The sequence below is a fragment of the Culex pipiens genome, chromosome 1 (genome assembly GCF_016801865.2).
Source record: "Culex pipiens pallens isolate TS chromosome 1, TS_CPP_V2, whole genome shotgun sequence".
Classification (NCBI taxonomy): domain Eukaryota; kingdom Metazoa; phylum Arthropoda; class Insecta; order Diptera; family Culicidae; genus Culex; species Culex pipiens.
The window spans coordinates 120,604,847-120,625,059 of NC_068937.1; the positions used below are offsets into that span (position 1 = coordinate 120,604,847).

The 20,213-nt window shown below is 42.6% G+C and overlaps 3 protein-coding genes across 5 annotated transcripts in view; 1 reads left to right on the forward strand and 2 right to left on the reverse strand.

Annotated features, from left to right (window-relative positions):
• The window catches only part of LOC120427396 (thyroid receptor-interacting protein 11), a 55,281-nt gene extending 45,408 nt beyond the window's left edge, over positions 1-9,873 (forward strand). For all 3 annotated transcript variants that reach the window (XM_039592247.2, XM_039592248.2, XM_039592249.2), the window contains 5 exons: positions 87-2,617; positions 3,952-4,115; positions 4,215-4,418; positions 8,888-9,148; positions 9,206-9,873. In XM_039592247.2, coding sequence (XP_039448181.1) covers positions 87-2,617; positions 3,952-4,115; positions 4,215-4,418; positions 8,888-9,148; positions 9,206-9,501 — 3,456 coding nt within the window. In that variant the 3' untranslated portion in view covers positions 9,502-9,873. The remainder of the gene's footprint in view (positions 1-86; positions 2,618-3,951; positions 4,116-4,214; positions 4,419-8,887; positions 9,149-9,205) is intronic.
• Positions 9,874-13,884: 4,011 nt separating this feature from the next.
• Positions 13,885-16,841, reverse strand: LOC120427415 (UDP-N-acetylglucosamine transferase subunit ALG14 homolog). Its single transcript, XM_039592281.2, has one exon. It carries the CDS (start codon positions 16,031-16,033, stop codon positions 15,350-15,352), a length of 684 nt encoding a protein of 227 aa, XP_039448215.1. The 5' UTR covers positions 16,034-16,841; the 3' UTR covers positions 13,885-15,349.
• A 193-nt stretch (positions 16,842-17,034) lies between these two features.
• LOC120427404 (uncharacterized) lies at positions 17,035-18,792 on the reverse strand. The gene is made up of 3 exons (XM_039592265.2): positions 18,616-18,792; positions 17,455-18,558; positions 17,035-17,394 (listed from the first exon to the last, which is right to left on the reverse strand). The coding sequence occupies exons 1-3, from the start codon at positions 18,733-18,735 to the stop codon at positions 17,239-17,241; spliced, it is 1,380 nt and encodes a 459-aa protein (XP_039448199.1). The 5' UTR covers positions 18,736-18,792; the 3' UTR covers positions 17,035-17,238.
• Between the last annotated feature and the right edge of the window lie 1,421 nt (positions 18,793-20,213).

The window sequence follows — 20,213 nt, forward strand, 5'->3', positions numbered from 1 at the left end:
GTTGAACTCTTTTGTTCATATTATTCACATAACATGAGAATCCTCCAACTTACACTCCCCTTCTTCTTTCTCAATCTCCTTTCCAGACCGATCAAAATGCCGGTCCGTCAACATCCACGCAACATCCGCCAGTCCCCGCAGCGTCCGCCCTCGAGGACAGCTGGTTCTGGGACCCGGAACAAAACGTTTCGTCCACATCGTCATCCTCCAAAAAAGACGACGATCCCGAAAATGACTCACCTCGTTCGGGAGCCGACCTGACCACCATTCCGCTGGAACCGCCAGCAACCGAGGGCGAGATCATCGAGCGGCTCCACCGTCAGCTGACGGACAAGAGCCAACAACTGAAGAAGCAAATGCTCGAGAATGCACTGCTCAACGAGAATCTCACGCAGATGAGCGGCGAGAATCGCGAGCTCAACGAGAACATCGAGGAACTCGATAGGCAGCACGAGCTGGTGGTGGAAAATTTGCTGACGGCAAAGAAGAACCTGCAGGACCGGTGCTCACAACTCGAGGAAGAGCTTCGAATCAAGCAGGGTGAAGCGAGCGTCACCAAAGAGTTGGACGAGCTGAAGGTAAGTTACGGGAAGCTCGAACAGAGCTACGTAAACTCATGTCAGGAAAGTGTCCAGCTGAAGGCCGAGCTAGAGAGGATCGTTGTGGAGAACATTGATGCGGTAGCTGGGTTGGAGGGTGAAATTACGGAACTAAAGAAAACTCTTGAGGAATCGCAAAACTCGTCGGAGGCAGTTGATCACAAGTCCAACACACTAGCGAGAGAAAATGCCAAGTTGGACGAGCAACTAGCAATATTGAAGGACGAAAATGAACAGCTGGGTAAGAAACTTGAACAAATGACAACACAGAGTGAGCAACTCGCCAAAGCGGAAGACGAATGCGAGCAACTAAAGCGAGAGCTAGAAGAACTCAAGCGCAAATCCGAAGAGGATGCCTTTGTGGCACTCGATCAAACGGAACTTGAAGAGCTGCGGAAGAACTACGAAGCGCTAGCTGCGGAGGTTGAGCGGTGGAAAACAGACTGCGATCGACTGCAGGAGGACAATCTGGTGCTACAAAAGAAGCTTGAGGAGCGCAAGCCGGATGAAACGCAGGTGGCTCAGCTTCAGCAAGAGGTGAGCGAGCTGCAGAACGAACTGCGCAGTGTGATCATCGACAACTCGGTACAACTGGACGCCAAGGAGAAGGAGTGGCAAGAGAAGCTCAACTTCGTGAAAGCTGAAAACTCGAGGATTCAGCACAGCAAGGATACGCTCGAGGCTGACTTGATGCAGTACGAGAAGGAGTGCGGAAACTTGATGAAGAATAATGACTTGCTGATTGCGGAGATTGATAACTTGAAGTGCAAGAAGCTGGAGACAATCAATGAAAATGCTGAGGATAGCATTGTGATTTTGGAGAGACAGCTGGAGGAAAGCACCATGCTTAACAAGAGTCTTGAAGACGAGTACCAGGAGGTGAACAAGAAACTGGAGGAGGTTTTAGAGGAGCGGGAAGAACTGGACGCCAAGGTTGAAAACTACCAGAAGACACTCGAAGAGAAGACGAGGATAGTGTACGATTTGCGGATGACGGTGGAAGCGCTGGAAGCTGAGAAAGCACACCTTTTGTTTGAGGTGAACGAAGCAAAGGCGAAAGAATCCACTTCGGAGGAACTTGATGAGTTGGAGCAACACAAGCTGCAGGTGGAGGATCTCCGCGCTCAATTGAGCACCATCAACGAGGATCACGCTAGTCTGGTACTGAAACTGCAGCAACTTCAGCAAACTTCCATTGAGAACACGCGAAACTCGGAAGCAAAGCTATCTGAGCTGGAAGCGAAGGAAAGTGCGATCAAGCAACTGCAGGCAGATTTGCTGCGAGTATCGGAGACTGCAAACGAAACGACAAGCGATGGTGCTGCCAAGGTGCTAGAAGAGCGTTTAGAGGCAGAAGCGAGCAAAGCTACGGCGTTGGCAGTGGAGAAAGACGAGGTTGAGGAGAAATTGGCTAAGGCGGTCGAGGAACTGGATCAAGTAAGGGCAGAATTCGAAGAAGCTTCAAAGTCGAACGCCACCAAGGTGGCGGAACTTACACAGGCTGTCGAAGGCATCACGCAGCAAAAGGACAACCTCGTGCAGCTGGTGACGGTCAAGCACAACGAGAACGTTCAGTATCACGCGGAAATACAAAGGCTAAGTCAGCTGCTTCAAACCGAACTAGCGGCCAAAAACGAGGCAAAGGCGGACAGTGACGAATGTTCCAGCTTGCGGGAGAGGCTTGCGCAGCTGGAAGCGCAAACTTCAAAGCTCGCAGACTTTGACAAAATGGCCGACCAGATTCAGTTCCTGCGGGAAAAGTCGGACATCTTGACGAACAATCTGCTCATCGAGCAGAACAACCAGAAGGTGCTACAGCAGGAGAAGCAAGAGGTGATCGAGCAGAAGAACGGACTGGCAAAGGACCTGGAGCGGTTGAGACAGCATCTGCTGGAGATCGAGGAAGCGCATACGCTGGAGACGGTCGAGCTGCAGCAGCGGTACGATGAAGCGAGAGGAAAGCTGCAAACGCTGGAGGAAGACGTCAAGAAGTCAAGCAATGCGCAAAAGTCAGCAAGGTGAGTTTGATTGGGGTTGCTAACCTCACTTTTTAGATTGTTTATTTTGTGTATGGTGAATAGAGCTTTATGACGTTTCGCGCACGCACACTAGCGCACCATTTGGTTTTGCTGGCCGGACAAAATTTAACCTCACTTTTTTTCGTGTACGTACACGCAATACATACGCACGTAGATAACTCTATTGACATGAGCTGAAAAATTCGTGTTGGTTGACAAGTATTTGTCAATTGCAGGGGGTGGTGTCAGAGTAAAGGGATACTCTACTCGCCCATCACCATAATCTTGCAATAGTATTAGTGAGTAGCCCCTGTCTGAAAACTAGCCCCCGCATTAGTGTTTGTGAGTAGCCCCTATCTGAAATCGCCTGCTGATGTATTGGTAGGTGAGGCCTACTGTTTACATCTAGCAACGTCAAAACGGTCAAACTTTATTTAAAATGGAAAATTGTTTGCAGCAGCGTGGCGAAAAAAAATGTGTTCTTGCGTAATCATTGGGTGACGGAAGTGTCGCAGCTACCACCAAATGTCCGTCGTGGTCCGGAAAACGGTGGTTCGTTCAAGATGGAGCACTCTGAATGGTTTTTTGAAGCCGAAATGTAAAACCTCAACCTGCTCGACCTGCACCACTGGCTGAGGCTGATGACGGTTGTTTCGATCCAGATTCGCTGACGGATTGGCTTTGAGGGAACCCGTACTTGAAATTGTCCTCTTTTTAGCCGAAATTCTTGTTATGTTGTCATTTGAACAAAAATCAGAGTGGATCGAAACACGCGGTTCGGTTTGTTGATACAATTTGAGGAATTTGACAGATGCGTTTTTTTTTCTTCTTTATCTTCTCTTCAGCGTCAGAAGTTTTGGTTTCAAGAAAATGGCCGTCATCACAGGGGCCTGGTCAATTGTCATCTTTTTACAGTAAAAAGTACACTCTTAATCGAAATCAATCTATTTTGGGACAAATTTGTTCAAGATTCAAAGACGACGACTTTCTTCCCACTTTTGTCTGCAAATCCGGTATACCGTGCGGGCAATCTTGTCATTACCCTTGAGCCCACTTTCGGAAAGGTCACCACGCCGTATAATAATTGCAATTTTGCATACGTGAACGCGTACGTACGTACGCTTCACAACTCTGACTAAGGGTGTCCATTGTTTGGCTGTGCTTTTTCTTTAGGCACACGAAAAAAAAAATCCCATAACCATTCCGGCTAATTGAGTCGAGACTCGAGAGTCGCTTATAATTATTATTATCCCACAAAAACCGAACCCGCGCCGGTAGCTCACCGCTGCAATGCTGACTCATTTTTCTTCGTTCTTGCCCACTGTCGTCGTCAGCATTCGCGCGAATCAGCACGCCGAAACGCTGCAGGCCCAGTATCACCTGTTGCAGCAACAGCGGGACGAGTTGGCGGCCAAACTGAGCGCGGCCGATGACCGCGACTACAAGAACCTGGCCTCGCTGACGAACCTGCAGGTGGCGCTCGAGCAGTTTCAAAACAGTAAGTTATTGAACTGTGGGTGTTGATTTGTTTCAGTGTTCTTTGACAGTTACACGCTAAATGAGGAGGATCATAATATGATTCTTATATTTTTTTCAGACAAAGAACGCGACATCGAGCTGGCAACACTGGCCATTCGGCGGGACCTGGAACAGGCCCAGGCTCGGGAAATGGCCCTCAAAGGGGATATCCGACAGCTACAGCAGCAGCTTGCGGACGCCAAAAATGGACTGCTGGCCGCTGCCCGGATTTCAGACCAACTCGAGATAGCACAGGTCACCGTGGCATCGTTGCGTGAAGAGTGTAAGTGTTGTTTTTTTTTACTTTAACCTTTTGTGTTTATTTTTCTCAGTTTTTTTTTTTGTCATTTTTCTATCTAAACTGATAACGTGAATTTATTTCTATTTCCTGAGCACGATTATTTCCTTACACTAACTAAGTGCTTCCTTTTCCTTTCATCGCTATCGCCTTATCTGGAGTGTTTCTTATCTTGTCTTTTTGCATGTGTGTGTGCTTATCTCACCTCTTCTAACACGCCGATCGGTTCTACACTGCTAACTAAAGGCTTATCAATTTCCTCTTCAAATTTGTCACTGTCGGTGACATCTACACCAAATCAAATTAACACAACGAGCTTCACAGACAAATATACGAAAAAAAAGTATCTTTAAATTGCCATTTTGTTCAATTTTTGTATGAGAGTAATTTTCCATGTACATTTGTCTGTGAAGCTCACATCATCATTTATTATTTCCCAACAAACATTCCGGTAAGCCAGTTGGGAAATGACAGGTAATCAGTTATCATCTCACCAGGGCGGAATCGAGTGCTTCGAATGGGACAGTTTTTTTCAGTGCATCCAGGTGACCGTGAAGATCTAACCCCAAAAAGAATCGGTTCGCGTGCATCGCATTAACCAACGCACGTGGTGTTACAAAACAAAACCAGCACGCGCGCACCATTTTAAAACGCACCAACCATCAACCACCAACACACACCCAAATAAAACCGCATCGCAGATTTGTTCGGCTGAAAGGTCAATATCAGCTGGTAATTCTGGGCTTTCCAAACCCGTTGTCGCTTCCCGGGATTCCAACTGATATCCACTTTTTAGTCGAAATGGTCAAAATTTCGTCATCATCGTCCTATTTTTTTTTTTCTTGCAAAATAACCAAGTAGTGTGACAAGCAATCAATCAGCGCGCAAATCGACTTCATCATCGAGCAGTGAACAGCGAGAAAAAAAGTGTCTGGCAACAAAAGAATCGAAGAAAAGTGGTGTTTTTGTCACTGTTATCACTTGGCGGAGGCACACACATCAGTTTCGCGCACGCGTAGTTGTACGTCTGGTTATGGAGTGACGTCATCGGCAAATTGACGCTCAATTAACACCTTTGCACACACTCACTCACGCACGCACGCACTCATCACACCTTTTGTTTGTTTTCAGCTCACGCAATCACATTCCGTTTCATTTTGGAAAACTCCGGCTTCGGAAGTTTTGAAATTTTCGAGCAAAAATCATTGGCAATAACATGAGTCGACTTGTTACAGTGCTTTTGCATGAGGTCTTTTAAACGAAAGTCAAAAGCGGGGTGGTAGTTTGAAGTGCACACAATCTTTGTTAGTGTTAGTGTATACGACACTTCATCCCATAAAAATATGCCCTTTTTTCTTACCAGACATCAGACTGACATCGATGTATGACAAAGACATTACCATGATATCAAAATTGACTTTCATGCAAAAACCGGAACCCAAATATTTTCAATAATGTATTTCCAGTATATTGGACCAGCTACCAGACAAAATGTTACAAATTAATTCCAAGCCGCACACCAGGTCGAATATGTTTATCACTTCTTCTTTCATTTTATATACACAGAAAAAAAAATCATGGTAATATTACATCTGGGATCTTTTATGTCAGAAAAAAGGTAAATTTTACCTCTGGAAATGTGTAATTTTACCACTTTTCTGTTGTAATGTCACTTTTTCAGTCTAAATTGAGGTAAAATTACATCTTAAAAAAGGTAATATTCAACCTTCCAAAATTACAGCTTCCAAATTTACATTATTTTTTACTGTGTAGGGGCAATTCTTTGCAAAATCGGCCTTTTTTTAATTTTTTATCTTTGTATTTTTTAATCTGGCTGAAACTTTTATGGTGCCTTCGGTATGCCCAAAGAAGCCATTTTGCATCATAAGTTTGTCCATATAATTTTCCATACAAATTTGACACCTGTCCATACAAAAAATTATGTATAAAAATTCAAAAATCTGTATCTTATGTATAAAAATTCAAAAATCTGTATCTTTTGAAAGAAATTTTTTGATCGACTTGGTGTCTTCGGCAACGTTGTAGGTATGGATAAGGACTACACTGAAAAAAAATTATACACAGTAAAAAAAATTGTGATTTTTAATTTAACTTTTTGTCACTAAAACATGATTTGCAAAAAAAAAACACTATTTTTATTTTTTTTATTTCTTGATATGTTTTGGGGACACCAAATGCCAACTTTTCAAAAACTTCCCGGTTGTGCAAAAAATCTTTGACCGAGTTAGAATTTTTGAATCAATACAAAAAATCGAATTGGTCGCAAAAATTTTTCAACTTCAGTTTTCGATGTAAAATCAAATTTGCAATCAAAAAGTACTTTAGTGAAATTTTGATTAAGTGCACCGTTTTCAAGTTAAAGCTATTTTTAGGTTTTTTTTATGGTCGCAATTATTAAATTTTTTAAATTAGTGCCCATGTTTGCCCACTTTAAAAAAAAAATATTTTTGAAAAGCTGAAAAAATTCTCTATATTTTGCTTTTTAAAATTTTAATCCATAATTTTTCTATAAATTGAACTTTTTCACTCCAATTGGGAACCCCTAGATCTATCCACGACCGTTTCCAATGACCGTGAGAAGATACTAGAAAATCGAGCTACCAGCTAAATCCACAATATCTAAAAAAATATGTAAAAATGTGAACCTGATGAATATTCACCAGAAACTGATGAAAATTCATAATTTTCTGATGTAATATTACACTTTTTTTTTTAGACAAAATCTGTCACCATTTCCTGATAAATATTTCCATATTTTTTTTTCTTTGTATTTTCCTATGTGAAATTTTCCGATCATTACGAAAATAATATTTTCATTTTTCATTTTTTTAAATCAAGACTATCATTTCATAAGGGCCAAACATTCAATATTACGTCCTTTTGAATTGGTGAAAAAAATGATGAAACATAACAGAGGGACACTACACACTACCACTGACTATTCAGGATTGGTCTACCGGCTCTAGGGTACCTACACAGAAAAAAAAGTTGAATTTTGGAATGTTGAAAATTTGGTAGGTTGAATATTACCTCTTTTTTTGAGTAATATTACATAAAAAATGTGTAAAAATGTGAACCTGATGAATATTCATCAAAAACTGATGAAAATTCATCATTTTCTGGGGTAAAATTAATCATTTTTTTTGCCACAAAATCTGTCACCATTTCCTGATGAATATTATCATCATTTTTTTTCTGTGTAAAACGATTCCCATGCCTTTCAACTTTTCGTGTAAAACCTCCCATTTTTGTGCTTGCGTGTGCAAAACTAACAAATTATGAACGGGCGGTGTTTTATGAATTTGCACTGAATTATTGATAATAATAATAATGGTGCAATGTTTTTTGAGTGAATTCAAATAAGTATTTCCATAGAGTGTTTCTTAAAAATGTGTGTTATATTTTTTTTTGTGCGTTATATTTGTTTTGCTACATAAGCTTTTATTTATTTTAGTTTGCAATTATATTTTTAAGCTAGAAATTTATTATTTAATAACAATTTGCATGATTTTTCAAATTAAAACAAAAAAAAACATTTAAAAAAAACTGAAAAGTGCCATCCAAGTGTGTGTTCTTGTGCTCTTTTAATTTCGATTCGATGTTGTTGTTACCTCCCAACCCCCTTTTCCGTTGCACCGTCCCGGAGTAATCTCAAATTGTAACAGTGGGTTTTTTCAACGGCAAAGCACAAACTTTGAAGCGTCCCTCCGTTCGAGAGAACATTTGCTATACCCACGTTACAGATTGGGGTTTCCCCGGGTCGTGCCGTAGTCGACGTTGTGTTTAAGTATTTCTTCTTTTTTTTTCGTTCGTTGTGTTTGTGTGCGCCCCTTTTGTTAGATGTGATTCATTTTTTTTTTTAATTGTGTACATTTTTTTTTAATTTTGTTGCATTGCTAGTGTTTTTTAAATGTGTAATTTTTGTCTTGTCGCCGCAATCATTTTCCGTTGCCACACTGAAACAAACGGTCGCTTGCAATTCATGAAGGAAAAGCAACAAAGTGCATGAAGATGAATGATGTTTTTTGGTTTTGCTCGAAGATAACAAGCTCGCGTGTTTCGAAAGGAAGAAGAACGAAAATCCTGCCCTGACGGATTGAGTATTACATCAGGTACTGGTGTCGATATTCGAGACGGAAAGCATCGATTTCCTAGTTGCCAACTTACCAGTACTTATGTTATGCTCTCTCCGCGCGGCAGTGCATGCTGCAAGTGTTTGAAGATTCTTTTTTTTTATTCTTGAGTTTGTGAAGAAATGCCTGATTTGTTAATGTTTGGAATGTGGAAGAACGAAGAAAAGAAATTGAGTTGTGTGGGTTGAGCTCTTCGAAGTACAGTAAGATCTTAATTTTAAACATTTATATCAACATATTATTCAAGCCTTAAACTTATAACAAAGACCTCTAATTGAATCTTTCTTCGAATGCTTCTAGTATCAAAAAGCAACGACCGATATCTGCAGCTCGAGGGTCGTTTGCAAGCCACCGAAGCGAACCAGGCGGACAAGGTCGAGAAATCACTGGTCAAGAATCTGGTCATCGGGTACGTGGTCGCACCGAACCAGAACGATAAGCATCAAATACTGAAGCTCATCTCGGCCGTCCTAACGATGGACCAAAACGAGTGCACAAAGGTGGGCCTAAACAAGTCCGGCGGTGGCTGGTTCAACAGTATCCTGGGAAGTGGCGCCGCAGGTAATTTAAATAACAATTCGCTTAAATTCCAAACGATAAATAACCAACCATCCCCAGCCACCAACTACAACAAGGAAAGCCTCACCGAGGCGTTTGTCAAATTCCTGGAAAAGGAATCGACCCCGCGACCACCGAACCCCGCTGGATCGAGCCTGCTCAACATCATGGCGAACCAACCGTCGCCGCCGTCAACACACCCTTCCCGTACGACCACGCCAACACAAGCTTCAGCAGCAGCAGACCAAGTCCCAGTCACGCCCGTGCAACCCGTAATTCTGCTGGGTGGACCAACGGAGTTCCAACCGCAGCGCAGTTCCAGCTCGATCCTGAAGGACATTCTGAGCGACTCCTGATTGGAGCTGTTCTAGTGAGGAGTGGGATTTGTTCCACCGCTCACGCTCGAGACAGAAAAGCTGAGCTTTTTGTAAATAAGTGTGTTTAGTTTGGGGTGGGAATTGCGACGGCGTCGGGGAAGGATTAAGAATGCCGTGTGACGAATAAGACTTGTGAACAGTTTGTTGATGATGGTTGTTTTTTTTTCATATTTCTGTGCAATTGCAACACTATTTATCTAGTTCACAAAACAAAACGCTTTCGTAAAGGAAGATTTTATTAAATGAGCAAGCAAACGTACTACGAGGAACATATATAGCAGTAAATCATAACTCTTACTCAAAAGTTAGTTGTATTAAAACTACCAAGATTTCGGTCTTGTTTGAATATGACATTAAAAAAGATCTATTAATTTAACTAAAATTATTCGAAATTGCCATTATGTGCACCCCTTCTTCATAAAAAAATGACTGAATCAAATAAATCAAGTGAAAATCGTCCAATTGGATGGAATAAGGACCGAATCCCTCGACTGCCAATGAAACGAAAGTTACCCCTATTTTTATAAAACCCCAAATTTCAAAACAAAGCGGAATCCACCACGAGAAAAGAAAGTGGGGGTTGTGAGGGTTGCCTGCTGCTTGGCGTTTGATTCCTCAGAAAGCAAGGGCATCAATCCCAAGGGAGGAAGGGAAACTCCAAAGTCTGCCATTTAGAATGCATAACAGCAGGCGCTCTAAGCTTTGAAGTATGTATCAGTGTAAGCTTTTTTATGTCCCACTTGTTGCATACCAACAGGCCATTTTTTGAACATTTCTGGAGCAACATTTAAAAGGAAAGATCGAAGCAAACTGTGCGTCGAACTATTTTTTTATCTGTCGCTGTTTTGTGCAAGTTTCTTTCAACAAATTTTAATATTCAATGTTTCAAGAAAATCCGCCTTCTGCCGCGCTAACCGGTTCTAAATGTGGTGGTGGTGTCAGAATTGTGAATTGTCTGGATAGTGGTTCTGTCGGTACGTTGGAACTCAAAGTTGGCGAAAATAAACCGTTAGCAGTGGAAGTAGGAGCCTTTCGTGTGTTCCTGTGGATCCGATTCCGCTATATCAGAATCATCATGGGTCAGCAGACCCATTCGCCGATTTTGCTAAATGCATCCCGAAAATTGCCAAAAAATCGACGAAATTCCAGAAGCTGAGGATCATGTCAATGGAAAATGGTTGCTAGTTGCAGTGGATGGCCTTAAACTGGAAGTTTAAAAACAAGGACAGCTCCTTCTCAAGTTTGAACAAATATTATGTCCAGAGATTTTCGAGATTTCAGCTTCTCTTCTGATGGTTCGGCATGCTTAATAATTTTTGGTCGCTCCATACCGTCAGTGATGTGATAGGAGCAAGGACGTCCATGCGAAGTGTCCTTTAACCCGCTACTAACATTTAAAAACAGGTCAAACATTGCAATGTGCTACAAAACTGCACACTTGTACTTCCTATAAATTTTAGAAGTTTTTTTTCATATTTTAATCAAATTTGAAGGATTGGGTTGACAAAAACTGCACAAAAACAAAATTGCAACGGCTCAGCAAAAATCATCAAAACGCAAACTCTGCACTACTCACTTAAGGGTGCACTCTCCAGAAAAAGCATAATTGCTCTCCACTACAGGAGGCGATTAGCTTGAGCAATTTACACACACTAAGCCCAAGAGTACCAAGTATGGGAAGTGGTCTCGCGGCAGCATTTGCTCATTTCCTTATTATGCTGCGCGCCAGCTTGCTTGCTCCAAATTAGCAAATCTAATTGCTGACTTAACCATAGCTAGCGAGCATACGACTTAGCTTAGCGGGCGAACCAGATTCAACTGGTTGTAGCTGTGACTGGTTTTGCGTGCACCACTTGTGGCTAACTATATTTACTGGGTGCTGGTGACAATTGATTGCAAGTGGATCTGACTTAGAGAGATAGAAGGTGTCACAACTTGCTTTGGTTTAAATTACGGAATTTTTTATTAAGTTTTTTGGCAGCATTTAGCGATAGGTAAATTTATGTCGTCTAAAATTTGATAAAATGTTGACTCAAAGCTCAAAACAAGTCGTTTTTTATTGTAACTAAACGTAACTAGACCCTTACGTAATCTTCACTATCAAATATATCGGTACCCTACGTCCAATCTATATTGCGTCTGCCCACCTACAAATTAATAAACCAATCATATCTCATTAAATCATAATGGTGATGGTGCAGCAGACAGTGTAAGTAACGTATATGGAAGAATAAAAGAATCAGAAAAATGTCCAAACATTAACCACATAGGTATTTACAACGACACTCTGAAACATGTGCTGGTTGAACTAGTTTCTTCACGCATTTTCGGGGGGCTGACCTGCGTTGGCGTCGTCTCAGTGGTGGGGTGCATAACATCCTGTGCCTCCCCGCACAAAAGAGTTTGCGGCAGACAGCGGTGGTGATGCTGTAATCGCTCAGCTTTAGAGCCAAAAAAACTGATAGTGCGGACTCTCTATCGGTCAGTTTAGCAAAGAAAAATGTGTAAAAGCGTCGCCACGGATCTCAAACACCAACAATAAATAAGTGTTTTAGATTGTTGGTTGAGCCAACATGTTTGGCGGCGTCGCGACGCAAACGTGTGTAAATGAAGAGAAAAGCAGTTCAAAATGCGCAGCATGTCTGTGAGAAGACGAACGAAAAAAATAAAACACAAAATTGCGTCGTCGTGCGGTAATTGTGACTGCGCGTAAAAAGCGGGACATTAAATTGAAAATAAAACTGTCAAATGTTTAGTAGTGTGTGTGAGCTCCGTGTAAAGAGGGTGTCAAACTAAAAAGTGACCTTGTTTGTTTGACAACAATTGGTGTCAAACTATCAGGGTTTCAGTGTAGTTGTTTTTTTTTAATGGCTGACCGCCCGATGTCAGCTAACATATTTCGCAGGGACTGTGACAGCTCGAGCTCGATCTTTGTTTGCATCAGGACACTGTGACCGTAATAGGTGGAGAGGGGGTGGGAAAACTGTGATTTCTCAACCATCACAGCATTACTTTGGAAGAATTTTGTTCGATGTTCTAAAACAACTATTATTCTTCGTCATCCATGTGAAAAAAGTCTTAAAAAACCTCAAAATTGTTCGAAAATATCAAATTTCTAAAAATATTTTTGATTAATTTCAAACAACTATGCGGGGCAATATGCACCGCAACATTGGGGCAAAATGCACTACAACAACGGGGCAAAATGCACCACAACATGGGGTAAAATGCACCGGGTAAAAGCAGTTTTCACTAGTCACCATTAGATGACACCGCTGTTTTTGCAAAGGAACTTCACAGCGATGCATTTTGCCCCGATCACGCTTTTTGCAGAAAATTAAAAAAAATGCATTTTTTGATGTTTTTTAACTCATCTGTCTACAGAATAATGAAGATTATGACAAAAACTATATACCTCAACACTAACAATATCAATAAATGCTTTTTATATTGTCCAAAAATCATAATGAAAGCTCAATTTTTTCCAGCATGGTTTAGCAATGTTAAGCTTCCAATTTCTATGATTTTTCCCCGGAAAATTCTTCCAAATATCGCGAAAAGCGGGAGTGCATTTTGCCCCGCGGGTGCATACTACCCCCTCTCCCCCTATATTCATTTTTGAGTTAAACTATAGTGTTTGAACTGGGCCTAGAAAGGAAAAAAGGAACCACTGAGCCAGTCAGTCACCTCTCATCATCGACTCGATCGTTGAAATTCGGTTGATCGCGAAGAGGCCGTCAATGAACGTACACGAGTTGAAACGAACGGATTCGAACGCGCGACACGAAGGCAAATGCTCTTTCTCTTTCTTTCTTTGTTCTCTCTTTCTTGCTTGTGCGGTGCTACGTGGTGACAGCAATCAGTTGAATGCAGTCATGAGGTAGGTGATCGGATCTTACGAGCTCAGCGCGAACGGCCGAAAGCAGAAGTCAGATTGACGGAGAGGTTGGAATGTTCACAAGCCCTAAGTGGTAGTGACACATGGCTTTCTACCTAAGGTACTCGCGATTGAGTGTGTAGTAGTGCGGTTGTCAAAATCGTTATCTCTGACTCTCTCACTCCACTGACACTGACATTGTTTATGTTTTGGTTTTCCTGGCACGGTTCATTGTTCGTTTGTTATTGTTTTGGTTTTAGTGGCACGGAGCCATGCACTCACACTAATGCAAAGCAAGATCGCGAGTACCTATGATATACAGCTATGGTAGTGACATACGAAAGGAATTCATCAGAACTGTCGTTTTAACGGGATTCTTCTGACGGATTCTAGCTCGGACATGGGCGCGCACAAGCTTTATGGCTGGGTAAAGCAAGGGTGATTTTGATTTCTCTTTTTTTCTATCGCAAGGTTACGCTGTTAGGTATTGTATTTGTTTTTTAATCGATTCTATAAATTACATCTAAAAATATTACAAATCAATAAGAGAAACAATAATACACCGGCACTTATAATTAGTTCAAACGATCTTTTTTCTCGCCTCCAATCTTCCATCGAAAGCGCGTGTAATCGTAACTAGGTTTATAATAGTGATATAAAAAGCTACCGTAAGACTCCAGTGGGGATGGTGGGGTGGGTTTGGGTAGAGGACGGTCAAAACGGTCACACTCAACAGTCGCAATGACTCGCTCGTTCGCACACTTGTTCGTTCACTCTCGCTCTTTCTTTCTTATCGCATTACCGTTACCAATATAAGAAGGAGGAAAGTTCCTTCGACTTTTGATTCTTCCCGATAATTGCTTGATTTTTTTTTCGATCATTTAAAATGGGTTTATTGCCAGAGTAACAGACGTGAAACAGCAATGAGCAACGATAAACACACTACACTCAAAGTAAAAAGTATCCTTTTTTCAAGTTCACCCGTCGTCACCCTTTAAAAGGGTATCGAAAATGTACTGAATTTGACATACCCTTTTAAAAGGGTGACGCCGGGTGAACTTTAAAAAAGGATAGAAAGTATCCTTTTTGAGGATTAAAAGTACCCTTTTGAGGGATACTTCTGACTTTGAGTGTAGGGCTACCTGGTGAGTTGATACTGCGACGTAGACTATTTAATGCACTTTAATTGAGCGTGTATAAATGACAGTGTGGCGCGATTGAGACTCTGTTATCTAAACTGAGCGTCAGATTCTGCGTTTAGCTAATATTCATAGAGAAAAAGGCAGTTTGACAAAGAAAATAAAAATTTAAAATTTAGGATTTTTCAAAACATGCTTAAAAACTGTATACTTAAATGCGAAGAAAATTCCTTTTGTTTAAATAAGAATAATGGACTTAAGTGTCGAAGAACACGAAGCTAACGTTTGAAAAATTGAACCAAGATTTCAATCAAAACAAAAAATCAATTATAAATTGCTTTAAGAATTTTGTGAAAGTTTACATACAATTTCTCAAATTAAATTTTAACTCGAAGATAACGCAGTATTCGACCAAATCTAGAGTTTTTTTTTGTTTGAAAAGGTCGTATAAGCTATTGTCTTTCAAATGTGTAAAGGACCTAATAAAAAAAAACCAAGAAATATACAATTTAAACTCATCAATTTGATTTTAGAGAACAGTTTTCGTCAAGAGATTCAGAAGAAATCGCAGTGGAACTTAATGTAATGTTTCTTTGGTGCTATTTTGCTACAAGTCCTATCCGTTAGCAGTTTACTTGTTTCAAGATACCACAAAATTAACGATTTTTCCAGATATTATTCAAAAATGTTCAAAGGTAAATTCAGACTGATCTTAAAACTAGTAAATGATCCTTCTAGACTTCCCACGTTTCACGCCTGATCTGTGTACTCACAGAAAAACAAACTTAACTGAACATTAATCCGTTTACACTTACGACGATAACCGACCGAAGCATTCCACCTTCCGGCTGGTGGCACTTCCGTTGGCCTGTTTGGCCAACCCGGGCCATTGCACAATAAACAGATCCGTAATCCAGAGCAGAATCTTGCCGCTCAGCGAGAGGCTCTTGACGCGGCAGAAGCTTTCGACGAACACGATCCGGCAGCTGCGGTTTATCCAGAACAGTTTGGCCAGGAATGCCACCACGCAGATCGGAACGCACGTACCGGGCCCGTTGGTCAGGATCAGATCCGGCCGGTACCGCAGCACCACCGGAACGCTGTTGAAGATCGCCGTCAGCGTGGTGAAGATCGAGCTGAAGTAGCTCTGCTGCACGTGACGACTCCGGCTGATGGTGACGATCTCGTACTGTTGCTTGCTCATGTCTGGTTCCCGGTGAACCTCTACGTCAATCACTTTGACCACACTGGTCTTGTCGGCGGCTGCGATCACGTACTGCCGCGGAGTGTAACGCGCAAAGTCAAGTCGCTCCACGATCTGCAGCATTTCGGCGGTATGACCTCCGGAACCCATCACGATCATCGTACGGGCCGGACCCTTCCGCTTGAGCACACCCTGAAGACCTGCGGAAGCATTCCGTCGAATGACCACCAACAGGTACACTAGTCGAAGCAGGATCGCTCCGATCGCAGCCAGCACCAACTCCTGGATCATCCTTGATCGTAGCAGTCGAGCGTGTATGTGCTTCAGCGATCAAAACTTTCTCCTTCTACAATCGATCGCGCGCGCTCTCTCTCTCTCACTCACTCACTTCCAGTGTCTCGCCAACGCCAACTTGATCCAACAACACACTAAACTGTCCAATCATCCACTTGTCCACCTCATCACTTTTGTTTACATACACGCTGCTTCTTCTAGCCTGGCCCTGGTGTTCTTCCCCCAATTTCCGTACACGATCGTCGACGACGACGACGCACACCCCCTCACACACACATACACCAGTTCGATTGGCCCGGGGGGGATCCTGGTCCTGACCTCTGACCACTTGGAATTGTTTCTAGGTTACACTCACACAGCTCGCAGGAGATTTCGGAGAGAGTTTGGCGCCCGCGCGCGTACAGCACTCTCTTGCGTCACACACTGGTGGTGGCTGATGAATGAAATTCCTTTTCGATTGCGCCCCGTTCGATCTTGGGCTACTTGGACGACGGTGCTTGCTGCTTTCTATCCCTCTCTCTCTGTCTGGTCGTGGCCGCGTCTGCCTTCGCCACTGTCTGGGCAACGAGTGATAGTAGGCCAAGATTCGAGTGTGCAGTGATCTGCGCTGCGTAACCGTTACTCTGATACTAGCTAGGCTTGCTGATTGCAACAGCAGGATCAGCAGAAATTGCTTTGCGTCTACGGGTTACTACGATGTGCGATGATGGTGATTACTGCTGCTGCTGGGGATGGATGACGAAGAGACAGACGCTGGCAGACTGATTGATGGAATTGGATGTGAATGTTGGCAAGCAACAGGTTATTCGGTGGCAGTTGCGCGATATAGCTGTCAGTGGGGAAATGTTTCGGCGAAGGTTTCGGGCAGCATAAGGTACCGGTTCGAAATGACCGTTGCAGGTACGTTAGTGGCAAATTTCGGATATATTTTAGAAATTCGTTTCTTTTTGTAGGATTTTCCAGAAAAAACGTCTACAATGTTGAGTCGTGTGTTTGTTTTATTGCACATATCTCTGAAAAAAAAAAACAAAACTAAATCAACTGAATTCAACAGTGTCGTCACTTTTTTCCTGTCGTTTTCCTGCCCATTGAGGAATCTTCAAATAATATAAATCAAAATCGTTCAACGATCAAAAATCATATAAAATAAGCACGTTTTACGAAATAGCCTTCGCCGAAAGCTACACTTTTACCCGTCTTCCTTAGTACGCGACTTGCAGACAGGTCAACCGACAGCCCGGTCGAAACTGCTGCAAGTTTGCGATAACCGAGTACGGAATCCGACGCACCGTTTGTGTTTCGAAGTCCGTCAGATTGCGGTTGCGCGCCAGCATCTCGTAGATGTTGTCCACTCGAAGCTAGAGGGGGTAGACGTTTATAACAATGTTTATTTTTTTCCACGTGACTTTCCGACTTACCTCAAACGTAGAGATGAACAACCGCTCGACGGTCATTTCCGGCCAGTCCTCGAAGATGTAAGGGCCCGAGTCGTACGGGTTCTGCATCGTAACGGACAGCCTGCGCAGGTGCTTCAGCCGGCCAAGGTAGTGAAAGGCCAGCTTCGTGAGTTGACCGCTCGTGATGCAGAGCGTCAACTCCATCAAATTGTAGCAACGTTTCGAGAGCTGCCACAGACAGGTATAGCTGAAGGCCGGATCGTCGACGATTTCAAGGTGCGTCAGCTTGGGGAAGGCGTGCCGGAAGCCGCTGTAGAACGGAAGGCCACTGGTCACGCCGTGGATTGTTAGTCGACGCAGGTTCGGTGCATCGGCCAGGATTATGAAACCCGTTCCGTAGATTCCCAGCTCGGTCAGTCGCTCCATTTCGGTTCCCTCGTAGAGAAACACATTCGCTTTGCTGTTAAGTCCCAGCCGCAATCGCCGAACCAGCAGGCTCTTCAACCGGAAGCAGTACCGATAAACAAGACTCAGAAAGACTTCCTCAACCCGACGAAAGTCCCGCACTAGCATTTCTTCAATATCAGGCTGTCTGATAATGACCTCTTCCTCCGGCGGCAACGCAATCGGCCTCAAACATCGATCGTAGCTGTCCACTTCCTGTTCCCACAACATCTGATCGTACTCCTCGAAGCCCATCTCCAGCTCCTTCATCCGTTCAAAATGTCGCAAAAAATATGACGATTGACTGCGCAGATCCAACGTCACGCGCAGCTCTTCCAAGTGACAGCCAAACTTCCGCAAGGCCATGACCGCCACCAGGAACATGTGCTGGTCACGCACAAACAGTTCCATCTTTCGGTAATTCCTTATCGATCTGTTCAAATAGTATCCGTATTCGAGCGACAACTCGTCCGGTTCGTCGCTGTACCCGTCACCGATGGCGGGCTTTAGCGACCATCTCGGGCACTCCTCCGGATCACTCCCCCCGTCGAAAGGCACGATCCTCAACGTCAAACCATCCAACAGCTCGCTATCACTGATTAGAACGTTCCACCGACGGCACACCAAGGTCGCCGAAAGGATTGCGTACCGCGGCAGGAACCGTAGAATGCGCAGCGTAATCTGGAACCAAAACACAAATTAGCGATCCGGAGAACCCTTCTACGATAGTCAACTTACATCGTTTGGCATCTGGTCAATGCTGCACCTGGGATAAATCTTGCGCTGCGCTTGGGTGCGTTGATTGTGCCGGCAGGTGCCGGCGCTGATGGCCTGCGAGAAGGGGCTGAATCCCTCCATCGGAACGAACGGACCAAACTTCTTTTTTCGTCTTTCGTCAAGTCCAAGGTCAACAATACACGGTAAAGTTAAATACACCAAACTACACGCTAAATATTTTTTCACTGTTGTAATTTGCAAATAATAAGTTTGAAACGTTTAAAACAATATTTAGCGTGTGGTTTCAAGTCTCAAAACTTTAACGTGTATAGAGTTATTTACGTGCGCATGTATTGCGTGTACGTACACGAAAAAAAGTGAGGTTAAATTTTGTCCGGCCAGCAAAATCAAATGGTGCGCTAGTGTGTGTACGCGAAACGTCATAAAGCTCTATTGTTGTCTTTCCCGGTCGGAAATAACGGGCGTATTTCTGGCTTAAGCAATTGTGTCTGTCGCCAGCCATCTGGATGATTTCCCCCAGATTTAGGCTATAGTATACTAAGTATACTTTTCCCCAGGGAATATGCAGCATACCGGTCGTGCATGAATCAACCGATTAAACAGCTGTAAGAAATTCCGAGCGATTTTTGCCAGATTCGTTTGGTATTAAGCAAAACCTGGCTAAATCAAGTGTGTCTGAACTGCACTACATATAACAGTGGTTATGTCACTGTTTGCTAAATTGAATGGTTGATATTTGAGCTGGATACATTTTTGCTTCACTCAAAATCAGAAGTACCTTTCAAAAAGGGTTTTATCTACCTTTTATCTGTCATCCCATGGAATACAAACCCTTTTTCGATGCCAACATTTCAAATAGCATCATGTACAAACCATGCGTTTTGAGACAAACGCATTTGAATGTTGACCATCCATTTTCAATTCCCATTTTAATATACAGAAAAATAAGATGTTCTAATGATAACAAACGATGAAAACCGTTGCTTTTATTGATACTTGATCATCCAAATTCAATAAAACATTATTTCGTAATTCTATTTGTGAACAACAAACATAACTTCTTTTGAAATCACCAACGACTATATCACCCTGCTGTCATTGAGGGGGACGCTTTGTTATGATTCGTTTTTCTTCGCCGAATGTACATGGCGCTTTTTTGTGATGCTTTTTTTTTTCGTCACGAGGTTCATGTAGTCTTTTGTTTGACAGGTTGACAGGGCTATATAAACAGGGACTGCTGATGGCAGAGATTTTGTTTCTGTTACTTTATTTAAAATCATGATTAAATAGATTTTACTGAAGTAAGTTTTGCTCATTTTTGGTGGAGAGGTAGCTTATTAGGAGTACCTTCAGAATATGCAATAACCCAGAAAGTATCAAGATGTACATGATGCCTTTTGAAATGTTACCGTCGTTTTGAGGGTTTCTTCCATCCTTTTTTCAAGTTTACCGGTAGTAACCCTTTGCAAAAAGGTTATGACGGGTAAACTTGAAAGAAAGGGTGGAAGTAACCCTCAAAAAGGGTTTTTTTTCTTTGGGATGACAGATAAAGAGTAGATAGAACTTTTTTTGCGGGGTACTTCTGATTTTGAGTGTTT

Excerpts from the sequence above, each read along its gene's own strand:
- LOC120427415 (XM_039592281.2), bottom strand. The coding sequence starts at position 16,033 with ATGATCCAGGAGTTGGTGCTGGCTGCGATCGGAGCGATCCTGCTTCGA.
- LOC120427404 (XM_039592265.2), bottom strand. The coding sequence starts at position 18,735 with ATGGAGGGATTCAGCCCCTTCTCGCAGGCCATCAGCGCCGGCACCTGC. Across the intron at positions 18,559-18,615 it reads TTGACCAGATGCCAAACGAT|ATTACGCTGCGCATTCTACG; the intron begins GTAAGTTGACTA and ends TTTTGGTTCCAG. Across the intron at positions 17,395-17,454 it reads TGTTCATCTCTACGTTTGAG|CTTCGAGTGGACAACATCTA; the intron begins GTAAGTCGGAAA and ends TACCCCCTCTAG.